General features: G+C 39.7%; 3 protein-coding genes and 1 non-coding gene across 4 annotated transcripts; all 4 read left to right on the plus strand.

Annotated features, from left to right (window-relative positions):
* Positions 1-2,555: 2,555 nt before the first annotated feature.
* Positions 2,556-3,488, plus strand: LOC116409624 (olfactory receptor 11L1-like). Its single transcript, XM_031898352.1, has one exon. The coding sequence runs from the start codon at positions 2,556-2,558 to the stop codon at positions 3,486-3,488; it is 933 nt and encodes a 310-aa protein (XP_031754212.1).
* Positions 3,489-6,139: 2,651 nt separating this feature from the next.
* trnat-agu lies at positions 6,140-6,213 on the plus strand. Its single transcript has one exon. It is a non-coding gene; the product is annotated as a tRNA-Thr (tRNA).
* Positions 6,214-8,854: 2,641 nt separating this feature from the next.
* Positions 8,855-9,754, plus strand: LOC116409625 (olfactory receptor 1496-like). The gene has a single exon (XM_031898353.1). It carries the CDS (start codon positions 8,855-8,857, stop codon positions 9,752-9,754), a length of 900 nt encoding a protein of 299 aa, XP_031754213.1.
* Positions 9,755-16,513: 6,759 nt separating this feature from the next.
* LOC116409626 (olfactory receptor 11L1-like) lies at positions 16,514-17,446 on the plus strand. Its single transcript, XM_031898354.1, has one exon. The coding sequence runs from the start codon at positions 16,514-16,516 to the stop codon at positions 17,444-17,446; it is 933 nt and encodes a 310-aa protein (XP_031754214.1).
* The last annotated feature ends 5,379 nt before the right edge of the window (positions 17,447-22,825 follow it).

Here is a 22,825-nt window from a genome sequence, read left to right on the forward strand (position 1 = left end):
CCCTTAGTTGCTGGGCAGAAGGGAATGTATCTAAGTAAGTTCATTGACATATGTGTGCTATTCATTAGCAGGTAAGGTGACCACTTCCTGCCTCACTTTGGTATAGTGCTGGGAAAGGGGCGGCACCTTCCTCTTTGTTTCCAGCTGAGGAACAGGGTGGGTGTTGCTGTGAGCCCAGGGCACAGGCCTAGTTGAACCACTCTGTATGTGGTGTTGCCTGTACCACTGGCATCAGAGAAGCTGTATTGTGAGTAACCCTGTGTTTTGCAGTCCCTGGTAACTTTGGGGGTGCTGTCGCCTGAGGCGAATGTCTCAACTGGAACCCCTGTTCCTGATTCGTCAAAGCCGCCCAATGCTAATGTCTATCTTATTCATTATGTGATCTGCCCAAACCTTACACACTCCCCTCAAGCCTAACCTCCCTTCCTACCCACAAATGACACCTTCTACATCTCTTGAGGCCCCTCTTCCATAGGCCCGTTACTGGACTCCCCTAATGGCAGCCCTGCTTGGGAGGCCAAATGGTTTTATATCTTTATATCAACACCGACTTCTATTTTTGTCTGCCTAGAATTACTATAACTGTACATAATAAGTGTATGAATAAAAATGATTGTATATTGATAGTTAATATCCTTCAAAAATAAACTAATGAACTAAATCTCTATAGAACAGCCATTCTTCCAACAGACAGAGGAGGCTCCCAGTAGGTTTAATAACTGGGGAAATTCCTGACAGCAGTGTATAAAAATGTTTCTTCTGAATGGTTTCATACAGTCGGAGGCAGGACTTCTGGCCAGTGAACTTCAGGAACCTGTTATACTCCAAACCTATATTCTTATTTCAAGAACTCCCAATGTAAGGAAAAGCGAGAGTGTATGGGGGCAAAAAAAAAAAAATCAAAGCAGATAATACATTTTGAAAAATTCAGGTTGTGTGGTTGTAACTACATTGACTATTAACTATGTGATAAGATGGTGATTATCTATTAGCAATGTATTGCAATGAAAGGTTGGCATAGCATCGCCAGATATGTCATTGATCAGAAAATCAAGTTCCTATTGTAAATGGTCTGTTACCTCAAGTGGAAAAGGGACTTGGGGGAAGGTCAAGTGGAAGGAGAAGGTAATGGAGCTCAATGTAGGGTTTGGGGGTTCTAGAGAAGCCCAATATCAAGATATTATTCTAATAGTCTTGTTGTAGTAGTCTACAATGCCAATTGACTAATAGAGGTAGATATGCATTATAGCTGGGCAGACCAGCATAGCACTAACTGGTTGGTTCTACTTAATATAAACCCAAAAATGGTTGTGCACTAATACTGGGTTTGTTTTTTTGGGACTTTGTGGCAAAGTGTTTACATAAATGCAGCACAAGTAAAACATGGAAAAGGGGACTCTTTATACCTGAGTGTTGATGCTATTAGCATATAGGCAAAGATTATTAAAGGGGAGGTTCACCGTCAAAACACAATTGTTTATATGGCTTTCTTTACACTACTGAAGGTTTTTTTTTTAATACATTTGATTTACCAAAAATAAATGGTTTAGGAGACTGTTTGCAAATTTCCAATGCACCACAATCAGCTTTCTGACTCTCTCAGTCCTTCCCAGCGCGTCTCATAAAGTATCCGGAGGGTCTGGATTCTGGAAAATGAAAAACAACGTCTGTATTGGCTTCATATAAATAAACTGTCTGTATAGATTGACATATTCGCTATGGTGGATTTGGATTGCGGAAAATAAATGAGAAGACAATAAGCAAGGAGTAAATGAAATTGCTCATTGTACTTACTGGTTTCCATACACGGTGTCAGGTGTGGTTCCAGCAATGGTAGGGGTTAATCTTTCCTGCATCTCTCCCCCAATCAGCAACAGGAGAAAGCTTTTTATAGACCCCACCTTGTTCCCCCCTTGCCTGAGCAAACGGGTTCTGTTGTGAGTTGTGAATAAGAAGGTTTAATTGAGAAGGACAGGTACGGTTAACCATTCACAAAGTGGTGTGATTCAAATGATAAGTAGCAACTCATAGCAATCCCAAACATTAGATGTAGTAATGTTAGGGGTAATTTGTGAAATAATAAAAATGCTAGGGGGCCCCCAACGAATGCTCAGTTAGAGAGTACTTGCGGCAGGTCTAGTCTGCGCTTTGTAAGGGTCCAGAAGCATCGGCCACTCACCGGCACTTACTCACTTCTGGGTCTGAGTGTCGTACAAGTCAGGGGCGGGTTGGGCCTGGATAGGGGATGTCTATTGCCCTCCCCTATCCTAAATGCAGTACTACTGATTACAAGGGGCTCTGTATTCAGGTACATGTCTTTGTTCTCCATTCTAGAACATAATGACCTGCACTTATGGCCACGCTCCATGTGATAGGATGTTCTTTGCACCACTTATAGATTTCCTGATGTTTTGCTAATTTTTCAGCCAAACAGGGCTCTTCACTCTTCACTAGTCATACAAACCAGTTGATGAGCAGATTGTGCGCATTCACACGGACAAAGAGAAGAAAAGATGGAAATAGAAGTTTTTCTTTTTACATAGACAGTCTATGGGATGAACCAGACAACGGTCACTGAGATTCTCCTCTTGGGATTCCAAAATCTCCACAACTTCAGGATTCCGTTCTTCTCTCTGATCCTCCTGATTTATATCCTGACGTTCTGTGCCAACGTCCTCATCTTAGTGTTGGTATCAGTCAGCCGCAATCTCCAGTCCCCCATGTACTTCTTCCTCCAGCAGCTGTCTATATGTGACCTCCTGCAAACCACAACTATTGTACCCATCATGCTCCAAACCATAATTAAGGGAAGAGCCACAATAACGATTGGATGGTGTATAACACAATGGTATCTTTTTGGTGGTTCGGAAATATGGGAGTGTTTACTTCTAACAGCAATGTCCTTTGACAGATATGTTGCCATCTGTAACCCACTGCATTACTCTTCTATTATAGACCACAAGGTTTGTGTCAAGTTAGTTATACTGTTATGGCTGACTGGATTTGGTGTTTCCCTGGTAATGTCATCTAGCATAGGTACCCTTGTGTTCTGCAAGCAAACTGCCATTAACCATTTCTTCTGTGATTTTGCTCCTCTTTTGGAGCTTTCCTGCTCTGACTCCAACTTTGTGCATATAGAAGCAGCTTTATTGTCCATCCCTACACTTATTACTCCATTTATAATTGTCATTATATCCTATATCTGCATTGCCCGTGCAATCCTAAAGATAGTGTCCAGTATTGGGAGACAAAAAGCCTTCTCCACCTGCAGCTCCCACTTGGCCGTGGTCTCCATATTTTATGGGACTCTCATTGGTATTTATGTGGTTCCCAATCAAGGTCAATCAGTGACCAAAAGCAAAGTTATATCTCTATTATACACTGTTGTTACTCCACTACTTAACCCCATTATTTATACTTTGAGAAATAAAGATATTAAAGATGTGTGTAAAAAAGTTTTGGACATATGGGCTACACACATTTACTAACGAACTTGGTGAATTCTTTCCAATAATATATTATTATAGAAGGAACAACAATGTTGCCATTCTCACTGAGCCCCATGCACACAAGCTGGCTGTCTCATCCATATAAAATAATTATTTAACCAATACTCTACCCCGCCACAAAAGGAATGAGTTGAACTAGTCACCTGACTGCCCAGAGGTAGGTGTATTTGCCTGCAAATGATTGTACATGCAAATATCAAGATATGAAAAACTACCATTTGGTTTAATATTGAAACTTCAATTCTCTATGGCAGTGATCCCCAGCCAGTGGCTATGGGGCAACATGTTGCTCCCCAACCCCTTGGCTGTTGCTCTCAGTGTCCCCAAGCCAGGGAGTTATTTTTTAATTCTTGACTTGGGGGCAAGTTTTGGTTGAATAAAAACAAGATTTCCTACCAAATAAAGCCCCTGTAAGCTGATAGGGTGCATAGAGGCCCCTAATAGCCAATCACAGCCCTTATTTGGCTCCTCCATGAACTTTTATGGTGCTTGTGTTGCTCCCCAAGTCTTTTTACATTTGACTGTGGCTCCCGAGTAAGAAAGTTCACTGTTCTCGGTGCTGCTAGCAGTGAAAGTGAGACTCGAGCAGAAAAAATGAGAGGTTAATGGGAGAAGCTGGGGAAACTGTCTACATCAAAAAATGCGCGGTCATGTCTAAAAAAGTTGAGTGGTACCTGCATTTTAAGAATTTTTCGTCATTTTGCAATTTTTCATCATTTCGCCAATTTTTCCTGCAAACCGAAATGGGACATATTTGCTATCACTACTAATTTATACTCCGTACAAGTCTCCGAGGCAAGATATTAGCTCCATAGCTAGCAATTCTATACTACATTGCTCCATAATTCATTATTATTTCAAAGATTGGACTATTTTTTTATACAGGTATAGGATCCGTTATCCAGAATGCTCGGGACCAAGGGTATTCCGGGTAAGAGGTCTTTCCATAAGTTTAATCTCCATACCTTAAGTCTACTAAAAAAATTAATAAAACATTGAAGAAACCCAATAGGATTGTTTTGCATCCAATAAGGATTGATTATATCTCTGTTGGGATCAAGTACAGGTACTGTTTTATTATTACAGAGAAAAGGGAATCATTTAACCATTAAATAAACCCAATAGGGCTGTTCTGCCCCAATAAGGGGTAATTATATCTTAGTTGGGATCAAGTACAGGTACTGTTTTATTATTACAGAGAAAAGGGAATCATTTAACCATGAAATAAACCCAATAGGGCTGTTCTGCCCCCAATAAGGGGTAATTATATCTTAGTTGGGATCAAGTACAGGTACTGTTTTATTATTACAGAGAAAAGGGAATCATTTAACCATGAAATAAACCCAATAGGGCTGTTCTGCCCCCAATAAGGGGTAATTATATCTTAGTTGGGATCAAGTACAGGTACTGTTTTATTATTACAGAGAAAAGGGAATCATTTAACCATGAAATAAACCCAATAGGGCTGTTCTGCCCCAATAAGGGGTAATTATATCTTAGTTGGGATCAAGTACAGGTACTGTTTTATTATTACAGAGAAAAGGGAATCATTTAACCATGAAATAAACCCAATAGGGCTGTTCTGCCCCAATAAGGGGTAATTATATCTTAGTTGGGATCAAGTACAGGTACTGTTTTATTATTACAGAGAAAAGGGAATCATTTAACCATGAAATAAACCCAATAGGGCTGTTCTGCCCCAATAAGGGGTAATTATATCTCAGTTGGGATCAAGTACAGGTACTGTTTTATTATTACAGAGAAAAGGGAATCATTTAACCATTAAATAAACCCAATAGGGCTGTTCTGCCCCAATAAGGGGTAATTATATCTCAGTTGGGATCAAGTACAGGTACTGTTTTATTATTACAGAGAAAAGGGAATCATTTAACCATTAAATAAACCCAATAGGGCTGTTCTGCCCCAATAAGGGGTAATTATATCTCAGTTGGGATCAAGTACAGGTACTGTTTTATTATTACAGAGAAAAGGGAATCATTTAACCATTAAATAAACCCAATAGGGCTGTTCTGCCCCAATAAGGGGTAATTATATCTTAGTTGGGATCAAGTACAGGTACTGGTTTATTATTACAGAGAAAAGGAATCATTTTTAAAAATTAGAATTTTTTACTTATAATGGAATCTATGGGAGATGGTCTTTTCATCATTTAGAACTTTCTGGATAAAGGGTCTCTGGATAAAGGCTCCCATACCTGTATTAGATAACTGAGTTGGCAGAAAGAGGTTGTTAAATCTAAACCTTCCATTACATGGAATTCATTATATATTTGAATCCTTAAACATCTATATCATTGTCTACTAATGATAATAAAAAAAAATCTTCCCTATATCCATCACACAAGCACATTTCAGTAGAACTGCATGCAAAATAATGTAGCGAAAAGGACATGAAAGAGATCCAGTCAAAGTGCAATTAGTTGAACCTTTTGTTTGATTCTGATGTTGGAATTCTTCCATTTTACTGATTTATTGCAAATCAAAATCATTCAAATATCAAATATTATTCCAGTTTGTGATAATACATTTTCCAACTGAAATGTTTTGTTTTACTTTTGTTTGTGAGGTTTAATTAAATGTTCCTACTGCCCTTAACAGAGGGAATAGTCTGGCGCTGTGGCTTAGTTGGTTAAAGCGCCTGTCTAGTGAACAGGAGATCCTGAGTTCGACTCTCAGCAGTGCCTGACTTCTTCCTTTAAAGCTTGTGGGGAACGGCTAGAGCGTGCCTTTGGCTCTCTTACCCATGTCTGTTCTCTTAAAACTCCCAGCCTGTTTTACATGCAGATGCCAGCCTCCTGGCAAGTTTATACTGTATGTTCCTATCTCTGTCCCTGGGTCGACAGCCTTGCCCTTTCTTTATATATATGTGCACATTGGAGACGTTCCCCCATCTTGCTATATGTCAATGTTAAATGTACAGGTGTCCTAGTAATGTCAGGACTTCATGCCCTTGTCCATGTTGTTATCATATGTTTAATATGTGTTTTATTGTTGACTGCTTTTATTAATGTACAATTGAAGGTATTATATAGATCCCTCCTCTCTCTCCTCCCTTATTATTTATGTTTTTCCAATAAAGTCACATTTATTTATTTAAACACTGCAAGAGGTACAATATTTCTAAAACAAAAACTACAACTAAGTGAGGAAAGAACTTACAGTATGTTGTGATTGTAGAACTATGAATATGTTGATAAATAAAAATGTAACACAAATAACAATTATAAAGTCACAGGTTTCTACATTATGTTAAGCCTTTATTTTTATTTGCTTTAATTGGTTTTACTCTATAGACTTCTAATTATCCCAAGCTCAGTAGGTCCCAGCAGATTTCCCATAGACTTAGTGACTGGGTAAGTAAATAAAAGGAGACAAGTTTAACACTTCCCGGTCAGTAGCCGCTGCCATTCTGATAGGAGCAAATCAGGTCAGTACATTATTGGCAGATCCTATTTCTCTGGGAGATGTTTCCACTGGAAGAAAGATCTAGGGATGAATAAGCAAAGTTACAGTATAGAGCAGCAACTGATCATATAAAGATAAACAGACTCTCAGCCATAAAGTAGGGCAGGACTGCTGCTTATAATGGGGATCAGATAGGTATTTTTAATAAAGAAAACTCTTACAAATTTACATTTACATAACTAGATTCTCATTCCATAAATCAAATAGAAAGACACATTTACAAGCCTCCACATTTTCATGTACAATAACTGTAATTGTTCTCTCTGTTGAACCTTCCTCACCAAGCGATCCAAGGGATTTATTGCATCTCATTTGCCACAGATACAATCTCATTATAGTAAGGACAATATAGAAGGTTTCTTTATCATGATATTGACTGCTTTTACCAATACCATATTCTATTTCTTGAACAATGACATTATATAAAAACTTTATATTCAAGATTCTTCATAATTGTTCCAAAAAAACACTGTGTCACTGGTCAAGATACTAAAAAGGGTTTCTAAATTTGCTGAGTCTTACGCCCCCAGGTTACATTACATACATAGGGTTGAAAAAAAGACCAGAGTCCATCAAGTTCAACCCATCCAAGTAAACCCAGCACCCACAACCCACACCTACCAATCACAATAGCCTTGGATACTCTGATTGTTCAAGAACTCATCCAGGCCCCTCTTATAGGCATTAACAGAATCTGCCATTATCCCATCACTAGTATTAGTGATGGGCAAAATGATTCACCTCGGCGAAGCGAAATGGGACAGATTCGCTCATCACTAGTCGGTATATCTTCAAGCATTGATACGGGAGCAGATCTGGGCTGGGGGTTTAGCGTTGGGTAGATGTTTGACAGCGGAAATTACATTCTCTTGTGTATTTTTTTTATTTAGAAAATGCAGATCATCTTAATGAAACTTGGGTACTATGGGTTTATGTAAATATGTTGGAAGAAGTCTAGTTTTGCTAGAGGGTCAAAGATCTTGTTAATTTAGTAAATTATATAAGGCAGTAGATACTCATAGAACTACATGACTATATGGTCCAGGTTATATACTAGATGGCCTAAATTGTTTTTGATTGCAACGATATTGGAGTGCATTTTTTGCTCTCTTAACGTGCATGGCAAGAGAGTTTGCTGTTTATTGCCTTTCTCATACAATGCCTATTTGGTCCAAATCAAGGCTTTGGTGGTAGCTGATTGATCTTCATTATAATGGGACTCTAGTTGTTTTCATTTTGTTAATTGTGTAATAATTGTATCCTGGCCTATACAGTAGATTAAATATAACAACAAAAACACTGCCCTGAGTCTTTGCTTTGACCACTACCCATTTATACCATGGGGTGAAAATGAAAAATATTTGTCTCTAGCCCATAATTTACATTCTCTGATCCTTCTGATTCACATACTGACCGTATATGAGAATGCCCTTGTCATAGCATTGGTAACAGTCAGCCGAGGTCTTCAGTCTCCCATGTTCTTCTTTCTCCAACAACTCTCCTTCTCTGATCTCCTACAGTCCATGGTTATTGTGTCCACCCTGCTCAGAACTGTAAAAAAAAAGAGGGTCCAGTTTTCTTCTAACCGTGATGTCCTATGACAGATATCTGCCCAACTGTGCAATGAATATTCCTCGCTAATACCAGTACAATTAGTAGAAAAGAGTGACTTGAATTTTTAAAATGCTAATGAAGAAATACAGCGGGAAAGTGAAAAAGTTTAATATGTTTAAAAAGTGCGTAATTATAAATAGTATTCTAGTTACTATTACCTGGACTTGAAGTTGGCAGAAAAAAATTGAATTACAACTTCAAAAAGTTTTGTTTTCCACCCAGACAATGAGAATGCAGAACCGCTCGATGGTCTCTGAGATTTTCCTTTTGGGATTTCAGCATCTCGACAATTTCAAGATCCTGATTTTTTCTTTGATTCTTTTGATTCACATACTGACCGTATGTGAAAACTTTCTTGTCATGGCATTGGCACAAATTAGCCAAAATCTTCAGTCTCCCATGTTCTTCTTTCTCCAACAACTTTCTGTCTCTGATCTCCTGCAGTCTGTGGTTATTGTGCCCACCCTGCTCAGAACTGTAATAAATGAAGGAGCTAAAATACCCCTTATTGGCTGTATTGTACAACTTTATTTCTTTGGTGTCACTGAAGCTTTACAGAGTTTCCTTCTAACTGTGATGTCCTATGACAGATATCTGGCCATCTGCAATCCCCTGCGTTATTCTTCACTAATGAGCCACAGAGTCTGTGTTAAACTAATTGCCATATCATGGCTGCTTGCCCTTAGTGTTACATCAGTTACTCAGATCCCTGCAGCTACACAAGAGTTCTGCAACCAAAATACCATCAACCATTTCTTCTGTGATTACTTTCCTCTCCTGGAACTTTCCTGCTCAGACACCTCCTTGGCACGGATATTGACAATTGCACTATCTACCCCTGTAATTCTTTTCCCCTTCATGCTCATCATTGGATCCTATATCTGTATTGCCCATGAAATCCTAAAGATAGTGTCCAGTATTGGGAGACAAAAAGCCTTCTCCACCTGCAGCTCCCACTTGGCCGTGGTCTCCATATTTTATGGGACTCTCATTGTTACTTATATGGTTCCCAGGAGAAACCAGTCACAGACCATTAGCAAACTCCTTTCCCTTTTATACACTGTAGTGACTCCTTTTATTAACCCAATGATTTACAGCTTGAAAAGTGCAGATATGAAAAATGCCCTTAAGAATGTTTTACAATAAATAAAACATCCATTAAAGAAAACATTAACCCAATTTAAACAATTGCTTAGGTTTGTTTCCTTACATAAAGTGCCAGACTAAAAGCTGCTGTAATATTCCTTAGCAGAGTAGCCATTTAAACCTCATCAATTTCAAGGCTTTTAGCTTGTCTTTAGAGTTCATGGTATGCAGGTATAGCCTATAAGTTACTATCCCTCAAATATGTCTTATTTTGTTCTTGGGTCAGCTAATTTATGTTTAGGGGTGTGAAATACAGTAGAACCCTCAATTTACATTGGACATCTAAAATATGTGAAAAACCTAAAATAAGGAAGATGTATTATATGTCATATAGGGACCCATAGATTTAATAGCACCTATGGCTTTAAATAACTACAGGACCAGTGCTCTTAGTTATTAGGCAAAAGAGTCTGTGTCAAAGTTAGTTTATTTACATATGTATGGTATTGGCTAGCAGGTATGGCGACTCCTTCTTGTCACACTGTGACATAGTGCTGAGAAGGGGTGGTGCTTCCTCTTTGAATTCCTGAGGAACACAGTCGATGGATACTAGGAACCTGGGAGTTGGGCCTAGTAAAGGAAAGGCTAGTGAAGCCCATGGTAAAGTCAGGGACCCTGTGAATGAGGTATAGTCGAGAGAGGATAGTTTATGTAATATCACTTTCTTGGACAGAATTAGTTAGCAAGAGCAGCCTGTGCTCCAACAAGGATTGATAGCTGGAGATATCTCTCCTCTCGGGCAAAACTTGCCTGTAGTGTAGGGATCACAGAACTGAATAGGGATTTAGGTTATATGTATTCCCTGATCCAATGAGTTGGATCCAGGTCATTGAGGGTCCTGAGGGTGCATCCAGAAATCTGGCTACAGGATTATCAGATGGTATTTTCTCTGATTGCTGTGATTGTGCCCAACAAGTATGTGAAGAACTTCAAGGATTTGTGAGTATAACAAGCAAGTTGCTATTTGATTTGCGTAGAAACCTTTCGGCATCCAGTTCTTTTATTTAGTCAGCACAAGCCATCACCCTTCCACATAGCAAAGGCCCAGCCTGTGGAGAGAGGGTCCAGTGTAACCTATGCTCTATCTGTTCCCTAGCCGGGCAAGGTCTAGCCTAGCCTTGATGGGATTAAAATGCAGATATGTATAATTGAGGTTTGACTGTTTTATAATTAGACATGGATTCGCGGCAAATTCCACATTTCACCATTGGTGGATTTTTTTCGCAAACTGGGCACAAAAATTTGGCGAGTGAGGAAAAGTCATGTCAAAAACGTAGCGGGGTTTCGCAAATTTTTCCACAGTTTTGTGAATTTTTCGGTGAAGCAAAATGGGACAGATCCTCTCATCACTATAGATAAACTATTTTCTTTTTGACAGGATGTTATATAGAGGTTATATAGATGTTTATTTAATGGTTAATCATTTAACCATGAAATAAACCCAATGGGCTGTTCTGCCCCAATAAGGGGTAATTATATCTTAGTTGGGATCATGTACCTGTACTGTACTTAATAAAACAGTACCTGTACTTGATCCCAACTAAGATATAATTACCCCTTATTGGGGCAGAACAGCCCTATTGGGTTTATTTCATGGTTAAATGATTCCCTTTTCTCTGTAATAATAAAACAGTACCTGTACTTGATCCCAACTAAGATATAATTACCCCTTATTGGGGCAGAACAGCCCTATTGGGTTTATTTCATGGTTAAATGATTCCCTTTTCTCTGTAATAATAAAACAGTACCTGTACTTGATCCCAACTAAGATATAATTACCCCTTATTGGGGCAGAACAGCCCTATTGGGTTTATTTCATGGTTAAATGATTCCCTTTTCTCTGTAATAATAAAACAGTACCTGTACTTGATCCCAACTAAGATATAATTACCCCTAATTGGGGCAGAACAGCCCTATTGGGTTTATTTAATGGTTAAATTATTCCCTTTTCTCTGTAATAATAAAGCAGTACCTGTACTTGATCCCAACTAAGATATAATTACCCCTTATTGGGGCAGAACAGCCCTATTGGGTTTATTTAATGGTTAAATTATTCCCTTTTCTCTGTAATAATAAAGCAGTACCTGTACTTGATCCCAACTAAGATATAATTACCCCTTATTGGGGGCAGAACAGCCCTATTGGGTTTATTTCATGGTTAAATGATTCCCTTTTCTCTGTAATAATAAAACAGTACCTGTACTTGATCCCAACTAAGATATAATTACCCCTTATTGGGGCAGAACAGCCCTATTGGGTTTATTTCATGGTTAAATGATTCCCTTTTCCCTGTAATAATAAAACAGTACCTGTACTTGATCCCAACTAAGATATAATTACCCCTTATTGGGGCAGAACAGCCCTTTTGGGTTTATTTCATGGTTAAATGATTCCCTTTTCTCTGTAATAATAAAACAGTACCTGTACTTGATCCCAACTAAGATATAATTACCCCTTATTGGGGCAGAACAGCCCTATTGGGTTTATTTCATGGTTAAATTATTCCCTTTTCTCTGTAATAATAAAACAGTACCTGTACTTGATCCCAACTAAGATATAATTACCCCTTATTGGGGGCAGAACAGCCCTATTGGGTTTATTTAATGGTTAAATGATTCCCTTTTCTCTGTAATAATAAAACAGTACCTGTACTTGATCCCAACTAAGATATAATTACCCCTTATTGGGGCAGAACAGCCCTATTGGGTTTATTTCATGGTTAAATGATTCCCTTTTCTCTGTAATAATAAAACAGTACCTGTACTTGATCCCAACTAAGATATAATTACCCCTTATTGGGGGTAAAACAAGCCTATTGGGTTTATTCAATATTTAAAGGAGACATATCCTATAAAAATGATGTAAGTACCAGGGAATTATACTCCTCTAGATATAGAAGGATTGTGCCTTAAAAAGTTGTGTTTCTGACTGATTTATTGAGAAATATAACCAAAACCCCACTAGCCCCGCCCATCAGTTCAACTTCCTGCTGGCTGAATTCTCTGGATGAGCTGGGGAGCCGGTGGCCCTCCGTACCCTGCACTGTAGGATAGGAACCAATCAGCAGCTAGGCTGACCTGATAGGGAACTAAAGCCTGTCTGTGCTTGTGTGAGTGCAGGGCTGTGATTGGCTCTCCCCCTCCAACTGTGCTTCTGGGAGAGACCGTTAGGACACGCCCACTCTTTATTTCAAACTGGGACGGAGAAGTGATAGGATCTATAGGGAGCTCCAATAAAGGGGCCATTGTTACAGATAGGGTTAATGTTTAACCCAAAGGGAAACCAGCACCGGATATTATTCAATTATTCAATTGCCTACATTTTTTCCAATTATCCAATATGTCTCCATTAAATGATTTTAATCAGACTTAAGTTATAGAGATCTAAATTACGAAAAGATCTCTATCTGGAAAACCCCAGGTCCCTAGCATTCTGGATAACAGGTCCCATACCTGTACAAGGTTCTCTGATATGATGTGATGCCCTTCTGCCTAGTTCAAAACAGAGTTGGTTCACCATTTACTGGCCATTTAGTGTCTACCTGAGAGGCGGGTAATAGCGGGGCCATGATTGGTTACTAAGTAAGTCACACCTACACAAGTTCTATGAAAATGATAAAAGAAAAGTGTCCTTTATAGTTTTTTTTAGTATTTGTGCCTTAATTACTTATGACCAAAAGTAGACCCTGAGTTTGAGTCTCGGCAGTGTCTGGTTTCTTCCTTGAAGAACAGCTAGAATGTTCCCTTCATGGTGTACCCAAGGCCACATTACACTGACTAGAGGTCTATGGATCACCATATGGGCTTCACCTTAATGTAGTAAGGAGGCTCTACTGTTATTTAGTAGCAGGCATATAAACATAGGGTCCTGATGATCCTGGTTGCCTATGGTCCTCAGTACCTTTGGGTAGTCATCATTTAATATTTGTTTTTACTGACACAGTAAAGAACATATTTTGGTTAGTGATGAGAGTCAGCCATGTGATATTGTAGTACCTCCCACTTCTCTTCTTCACCCCCAATTTTTCTTGGCTAAAGATAGGCTCAGTAATAGATCCTATTTGAAATAGGATCTATGGTTTCTTCCTTGAAGAACAGCTAGAATGTACCTGTAGGGACCCATAGGGTTAAATGGCCCCTATGGCTTGAAATCCCTACAGGTTTAGTCCCCTTAATTGCTGGGCAGAAGGGAATGTATCTAAGTAAGTTCATTGACATATGTGTGCTATTCATTAGCAGGTAAGGTGACCACTTCCTGCCTCACTTTGGTATAGTGCTGGGAAAGGGGGGGCACCTTCCTCTTTGTTTCCAGCTGAGGAACAGGGTGGGTGTTGCTGTGAGCCCAGGGCACAGGCCTAGTTGAACCACTCTGTATGTGGTGTTGCCTGTACCACTGGCATCAGAGAAGCTGTATTGTGAGTAACCCTGTGTTTTGCAGTCCCTGGTAACTTTGGGGGTGCTGTCGCCTGAGGCGAATGTCTCAACTGGAACCCCTGTTCCTGATTCGTCAAAGCCGCCCAATGCTAATGTCTATCTTATTCATTATGTGATCTGCCCAAACCTTACACACTCCCCACATGCCTAACCTCCCTTCCTACCCACAAATGACACCTTCTACATCTCTTGAGGCCCCTCTGCCATAGGCCCGTTACTGGACTCCCCTAATGGCAGCCCTGCTTGGGAGGCCAAATGGTTTTGTATCTTTATATCAACACCGACTTCTATTTTTGTCTGCCTAGAATTACTATAACTGTACATAATAAGTGTATGAATAAAAATGATTGTATATTGATAGTTAATATCCTTCAAAAATAAACTAATGAACTAAATCTCTATAGAACAGCCATTCTTCCAACAGACAGAGGAGGCTCCCAGTAGGTTTAATAACTGGGGAAATTCCTGACAGCAGTGTATAAAAATGTTTCTTCTGAATGGGTTCATACAGTCGGAGGCAGGACTTCTGGCCAGTGAACTTGTGGAACTGTTATACTGCAACATTATATTCTCATTTCAAGAACTCCCAATGTAAGGAAAAGTGAGAGTGTATGGGGGCAAAAAGAAAAAAATCAAAGCAGATAATACATTTTGAAAAATTCAGGTTGTGTGGTTGTAACTACATTGACTATTAACTATGTGATAAGATGATGATTATCTATTAGCAATTTATTATTGCAATGAAAGGTTGGCATAGCATCGCCAGATATGTCATTGATCAGAAAATCAAGTTCCTATTGTAAATGGTCTGTTACCTCAAGTGGAAAAGGGACTTGGGGGAAGGTCAAGTGGAAGGAGAAGGTAATGGAGCTCAATGTAGGGTTTGGGGGTTCTAGAGAAGCCCAATATCAGGATATTATTCTAATAGTCTTGTTGTAGTAGTCTACAATGCCAATTGACTAATAGAGGTAGATATGCATTATAGCTGGGCAGACCAGCATAGCACTAACTGGTTGGTTCTACTTAATATAAACCCAAAAATGGTTGTGCACTAATACTGGGTTTGTTTTTTTGGGACTTTGTGGCAAAGTGTTTACATAAATGCAGCCCAAGTAAAACATGGAAAAGGGGACTCTTTATACCTGAGTGTTGATGCTATTAGCACGTTGGCAAAGGTTATTAAAGGGGAGTTTTATCGTCAAAACATAATTATTATCTGCCCACCTTTTTATTTTTTTAAAACATTTTTCCGACTCTCTCAGTCCTTCCGAGCGCATCTCATACAGTATCCTGGGTTGGTTTCTGGAAAATGAAAAACAACGTCTGTATTGGCTTCATATAAATAAACTGTCTGTATAGATTGACATATTCACTATGGTGGATTTGGATTGTGGAAGAAACATTTGCAAAAAGTAAATGAAATTGCTCATTGTACTTGTACTGGTTTCCATACACAGTGTCAGGTGTGGTTCCAGCAACGGTAGGGGTTAATCTTTCCTGCACCTCTCCCCCAATCAGCAACAGGAGAAACCTTTTTATAGACCCCGCCTTGTTCCCCCCTTGTCTGAGCAAACAGGTTCTGTTGTGAGTTGGAGTTTGTGAATAAGAAGGTTTCATTGAGAAGGACAGGTACGGTTAACCATTCACAAAGGTGTGATTTAAATGATAAGTAGCAACCGATAGCAATCCCAAACATTAGATGTAGTAATATTAGGGGTAATTTATGAAATAATAAAAATTCTAGGGCGCCCCTCAATAAATGTTTAGTTATAGAGTACATGCGGCAAATGCACCTTGTAAGGGTCCAGAAGCGTCGGCGACCCACCGGCACTTACTCTCTTCTGGGTCTGAGTGTTGTGCAGGGGCAGGTAGGGCCCCTAGGTGATGCCTATTGCCCTCCCCTATCCTAAATGCAGTACTGCTGATTACAAGGGGCTCTGTATTCAGGTACATGTCCTTTTTCTCCATTCTAGAACATAATGACCTGCACTTATGGCCACGCTCCATGTGATAGGATGTTCTTTGCACCACTTATAGATTTCCTGATGTTTTGCTAATTTTTCAGCCAAACCTTTACTCTTCACTAGTCATGCACGCCTGTTGATGAGTTGATGTGCGCATTCACACGGACAAAGAGAAGAAAAGATGGAAATAGAAGTTTTTCTTTTTATATAGACAGTCTAAGGGATGAACCAGACAACGGTCACTGAGATTCTCCTCTTGGGATTCCAAAATCTTCACAACTTCAGGATTCCGTTCTTCACGCAGACGATGAGAAGAAAAGATGGAAATAGAAGTTTTTCTTTTTACATAGACAGTCTATGGGATGAACCAGACAACGGTCACTGAGATTCTCCTCTTGGGATTCCAAAATCTCCACAACTTCAGGATTCCGTTCTTCTCTATGATCCTCCTGATTTATATCCTGACGTTCTGTGCCAACGTCCTCATCTTAGTGTTGGTGTCAGTCAGCCGCAATCTCCAGTCCCCCATGTACTTCTTCCTCCAGCAGCTGTCTATATGTGACCTCCTGCAAACCACAACTATTGTACCCATCATGCTCCAAACCATAATTAAGGGAAGAGCCACCATAACGATTGGATGGTGTTTTACCCAATGGTATCTTTTTGATGGTTCGGAAACGTGGGAGTGTTTACTTCTAACAGCAATGTCCTTTGACAGATATGTTGCCATCTGTAACCCACTGCATTACTCTTCTATTATAGACCACAAGGTTTGTGTCAAGTTAGTTATTTTGTTATGGCTAACTGGATTTGGTGTTTCCCTGGTAATCTCATCTAGCATAGGTACCCTTGTGTTCTGCAAGCAAACTACCATTAACCATTTCTTCTGTGATTTTGCTCCTCTTTTGGAGCTTTCCTGCTCTGACTCCAACTTTGTGCATATAGAAGCAGCTTTATTGTCCATCCCTACGCTTATTACTCCATTTATAATTGTCATTATATCCTATATCTGTATTGCCCGTGCAATCCTAAAGATAGTGTCCAATATCGGGAGACAAAAAGCCTTCTCCACCTGCAGCTCCCACTTGGCCGTGGTCTCCATATTTTATGGGACTCTCATTGGTATTTATGTGGTTCCCAATCAAGGTCAATCAGTGACCAAAAGCAAAGTTATATCTCTATTATACACTGTTGTTACTCCACTACTTAACCCCATTATTTATACTTTGAGAAATAAAGATATTAAAGACGCAGGCAAAAAAGTTTTGGACATATGGGCTACACACATTTACTAACGAACTTGGTGAATTCTTTCCAATAATATATTATTATAAAAGGAACAACAATGTTGCCATTCTCACTGAGCCCCATGCACACAAGCTGGCTGTCTCATCCATATAAAATAATTATTTAACCAATGCTCTGCCCCGCCACAAAAGGAATGAGTTGAACTAGTCACCTGACTGCCCAGGGGTAGGTGTATTTGCCTGGAAACAATTGTACATGCAAATATCAAGACATGAAAACTATCATTTGATTTAATATTGAAACTTCAATTCTCTATGGCATTGATCCCCAGCCAGTGTCTCAGGGGCAACATGTTGCTCCCCAACCCCTTGGGCTCTCAGTGCCCCCAAACCAGGGAGTTATTTTTGAATTCCTGACTTGGGGGCAAATTTTGGTTGAATAAAAACAAGACTTACTACAATATAAAGCCCCTGTAAGCTGATAGGGTGCATAGAGGCCCCTAATAGCCAATCACAGCCCTTATTTGGCTCCTCCATGAACTTTTATGGTGCTTGTGTTGCTCTCCAAGTCTTTTTCCATTTGACTGAGGCTCACAAGGTGAAAGTGAGACTCAAGCAGAAAAAGTGAGAGGTTAATTGGAGAAGCTGGAGAAACTGTCTACATCAAAAAATGCGCGGTCAAGTCAAAAAAAGTTGAAGAAGAATTTTTTGTCATTTTGCAAATTTTTCTGTATTTTCGCAAGTCTTCCGACAAACCGAAATGGGACATATTTGCTATAACTATTAATTTATACTCCGTGCAAGTCTCCGAGGCAAGATATTAGCTCCATAGCTAGCAATTCTACACTACATTGCTCCATAATGCATTATTATTTCAAAGATTGGCCTGTTTTTCTATACCATCTTTTTAACTCTTATTAAAATCAAGTATTGATTGAGAAAGATATATTAAACCAGGGTGTTATATATACAAATGTAGGGATCTCCAAAATTGGGCCCCTAGGATGGTTACCCCCAGGATAGACCCCAAGGGTGGGTGGTACAACACCTTGGGTGGGTTGGCACTTAAATAGTTAACAGGGAGTAGCTCCCTGTAGTTCAGGGTTATGGCCACAGGGTGGTACACTTAGTATATAAGGCTGTGCAGCAATGTGCTGCCAGGTCTTCCTGCCTGGGACCCCTCTGGCTAGAGGCTAGTGACAGGCCAGGGTCTAGTGAGAGAGTTAACTGTTATAGACCGCTCTAGGAGTGGCAGATAGGTTATTTAGCTGGGCAGCTTGGCCCCAACAGGAGCTTTTATGAGATTAAGATCTCCCAGCACTCATTGCTGGAGTCAGGGAACTAAGTGGAAGGAATAGGAGGTTTGCCTAACCCAAAGGGGGCAGCCGGTGGATATTACCGGGGTGAGGTCTCAAGGGGGTGTCCGCTTGGCGGGAGTACCGGGAAGTGCCCTAGAGAGGGGCTTCTGGCGAGAAGTAACGGAGGGAACCCCAAAAGAGGGTCGCCTGGCCGGGGTATTGCTGGTATCCCAGGAGAGAGGGTCTCCTAAGGAAAGAGAGTGTTCCTTGAGTGTTTGTGACTTATGCAACTCCTGTCTGTCAAGCTACAATAAAAGACATCACTTGGTTCATCATAACATCTGAGTGCAGTGTCTTACTATCTGGAGGATCAACTCTGCCTGGTAAGAATCTACCCCAAAGGGAGGGGGCAAGGTGCCAGGAGGGCTGGGAGTCCCCAAGTATAAGTATAATATGAAGTTCTCAGGAGGGGAGTTACAGTTCAGTCTGTCCCTATACTGGGTGGAGGCACGCCAAATAGTACAGCAACATCTGTTCCCCATAGTAAGCGGGGCTCAGGATCCTGTTAGCGCCACTAGATCTCAGCAGGTAGCAGCACATTCTCTAAAGTGGGCTACACAAATATTTATTTTTTTTTGATATATTTGTATTAGTAATAAAGCTTTGAAAACTAAGCAATTTGTTGGTGTGTGTGTAAGTAAACCGGATGCAAACTGAGGCTAATATTTTCAGTTACTGGGCTGGTTTTTGTATTTATTGTTTGTACATTTATTTATTGATTATGATCAATCACATGACACAGTAAGAAGCATATTTATCAAAAGGTGAAAATAAAGGTCTCTGATGGGGTCTTCCATAAAACATATAATTTCATGGGATCAAATGGCCAAAACCGAGTTCATCATTTTGATGAATGTGCCGCTAAAGGTCCTATTTTGACCCTACATTTTATAAAAACTTCAGCAGTATGATGGTTCCATGACCGATGCACCCTAAAATTGAGACTTTGATGGCAGGATGTTGATATCTGGGCCTCCCTTTAGTAGTAAAAGACGTTTTTTTTTTTTAAAGGTTTGAGATTGCCATGATGGCTTTCAGGAAACATTGTCCCAGTTGCGTCTCAGTCTACTGTCGTCCCATACATACTGTATGTACTCTGAGAACATACGCAATGCCTGAAAAATTTACTACCATGTTGAAAAAAACGAGGTCGCGGTCACATGAAAAAAGACATGTTCGACAAAAAAGTTGTGCAATAAACACGTTTCCCAAATTTTCATTTTGCAAATTTTCCGGCCAAGCGAAATGGGACAGATTAGCTCATCCAGAGTCAAAGGTATTGTGAATGTTACTGACAGTGTCCGCTAAATGCTCCTATGGCACATTTTTAGAGCCTACTGGTGCCCCTGCCTATCGTATCGGCTCCTTTAGAAAGAACAGTATCGATTTAATCGAGCCATTGGTTAAAATTACTGTAGTGATGAGCGAATCTGTCCCATTTCACTTCCCCTAAAAATTAGCAAAATAACAGGAAAATTTACGAAATGCTCGAAAATTCGCGAATCGTGTTTGTCACGCAACTTTTTTTTGTTGAACTTTTTATTTTTTAATGCATCCCTATTTTGACGCATCCCTAACTTTTTTTTGAAGCGTCACAGATTTTTTTGGGGGGCGAATTTTGGCAGAAGTTTCACTAAACAATTCACCAATGGTGAAATACGGAAATTCTCTGTGAATCCATGCCTGGCTCACCACCAGTAAAATCCAATTTAGTTTGGTGTTCTGGATTATTCCAAATGATATCTGCAATAGCAGGAAGTAAAGGAAGTCCTGCAAAGAAACTGCATTATTTTCTGAACTGCCAGGCCACACTGACATAATAAAACTTGATATAGTAACTGACCCACAGGTGCAGGTCTATCCTAAAGAAGCCCAGGTCCATGTCCATCCCAGAAGTCCATAGACAAGCTATTTCAAAAGTTGGGGATAATGTTGTGTATAATTTGATTACTAACTCAAAAGCCTGATGAATTATTGGGCTTCTGAAATGCTTTCCTCACACTAAATGATGTATCAGAACTCGATGTATACCTTGTGCCAAGGGTAGAGGAACTAATTGAAATAGGAGGCTGTGCCAGGTATGTACCAATGCTTCATCTTAATAAGAGTTTCAAGGTTTGTGAACGTTCAGTTACTGTGGAAATGCAAGCAGATGGGAGCCTATATACTGGACGAGACAGGAAGCCATGATGAGGTGAACGCAAGGTTTTAATAAAGACAGAATAACAAAGCAGAAACAAGCAAAACAATTGCAAAGTGATCAAATATGCAGGTAGTGATAGGGGCAATAAGCAGGCAGAGACTAAATGACCAAGCAAAGAGCAATGGCCAGGGGCAGGCTTATAAAAGGTCATAATAGAGTAATTCACCACACATGAGGATAACAAGATGGGTGGAGAAAAGGAAGCAGGAGGCAGGAATACATGAGGTTCCTCAGCAGCACTAAGGCCCTCCAGTGGCTCAGCTGGAAAGTGCAACATCACTTTAACTCACAATCGAGGGTTTGATTCCCAGTAAGTCCTGACTGTCAAATTCCCCTTACTGATGATACAAAAAAAGAATACAACATTTCCTAACCCTGGGGTCCCTGCCACATGTCTCTGCTCATCTGAACATTATTGTCATAAATTGCAAACAAATCTATTCCATCAGATTCTAAACCAAAAGAGTGTGCCATAGGCCTGGGCGAAGCCTATTATCCTGGGTACACCATTGGAAGAGGGGTCATAAAAACCCTGTTAAATAGGGTAGAGGCAATTCAAGCCTGATGACAACCTGTACGGAATAAACAGGGCAGAGCATTGTTTGATATTGTGGGATATTATAGAAAGTTATACAAACACAATTGTAAAACCTTTGGGAAAAAAAGAAATGGAATTCAGAAGGTGAAATAAAAAGTATTTCAGCCATTAGGCCAGATTCAAATCAATGAGAAAACGTTATTTTCTGGTTTATTGAACAAAAACTTTTAAACACTTCTCTTAATTCAGTTCCAGTTTTTTTCCCATGTCTTTCAATAGAATGTTCATGTAATAAACAGTGAAATACGTTTTTTTTTTTCATTGAATTTTCTGGGAAAATCTTGGAATTGAATTAGGAGATTTTCTCATCCAATTGAATCTGTGTGATGACCTGACCTTAACATAACATAGTAACACAGTAAGTTAGGTTGAAGAAAGACGTATGTCCATCATGTTCAACCATAATGCCTATATATAACCTGCCTAGTACAGGTATAGGACCCATTATCCAGAATGCTCGGGACCAAGGGTATTCCGGATAAGGGGTCTTTCCATAATTTGGATCTCCATACCTTAAGTCTACTAAAAAATCAATAAAACATTAATTAAACCCAATAGGATTGTTTTGCATCCAATAAGGATTATTTATACCTTAGTTGGGATCAATTACAAGGTTCTGTTTTATTATTACAGAGAAAAAGGAAATAAGTTTTAAAATTCTGAATTATTTGATTAAATGGAGTCTATGAGAGATGGGCTTTCCATAATTCGGAGCTTTCTGGATAACGGGTTTCCGGATAAGGGATCCCATACCTGTAGTTCTAGATGAGCCAGAGGAAGGCGAAAAACTCCATCTGAAGCCTCTCTAATTTGCCACAGAGGGGAAAAAAATCCTTCCTGAATTAAGAAATAATTGTTTGTACAAATAGATGCCCCTAATATATGAGCGGCTGCACTGCCACAGGTGATTGTTTAGTAACCCCTAGTTGTGTTTTTTTTAGCAGATAATGACCCAATGATAGCATTGTTTAAAAGAAGTGTCTTGCTATTGAGTGAGTCTTTGCATTACTATAATCATTTATGCTGGGGCCCCACTTAAAGCTAATTACATACCATGTCCCACTCACCTAGATGACCCAAGCTAAAGAAAGGAATCAACAAGGTAACAAGGTGGTTCCATTCGTCACAAAATTTCAACTTCATAGTTGAGCACAGGGCAGGAAAGTGGCAACAGAGAGCCAATGGCCTATGAAGGGTCCACTATCTGGTGACTAAATATTTTTGACTAAACAGGCTCCAACAGAGAAATGTGACATTGAAGCTGGGGA

Source organism: Xenopus tropicalis, chromosome 3 (genome assembly GCF_000004195.4).
Source record: "Xenopus tropicalis strain Nigerian chromosome 3, UCB_Xtro_10.0, whole genome shotgun sequence".
NCBI classification, from domain to species: Eukaryota; Metazoa; Chordata; class Amphibia; order Anura; family Pipidae; genus Xenopus; species Xenopus tropicalis.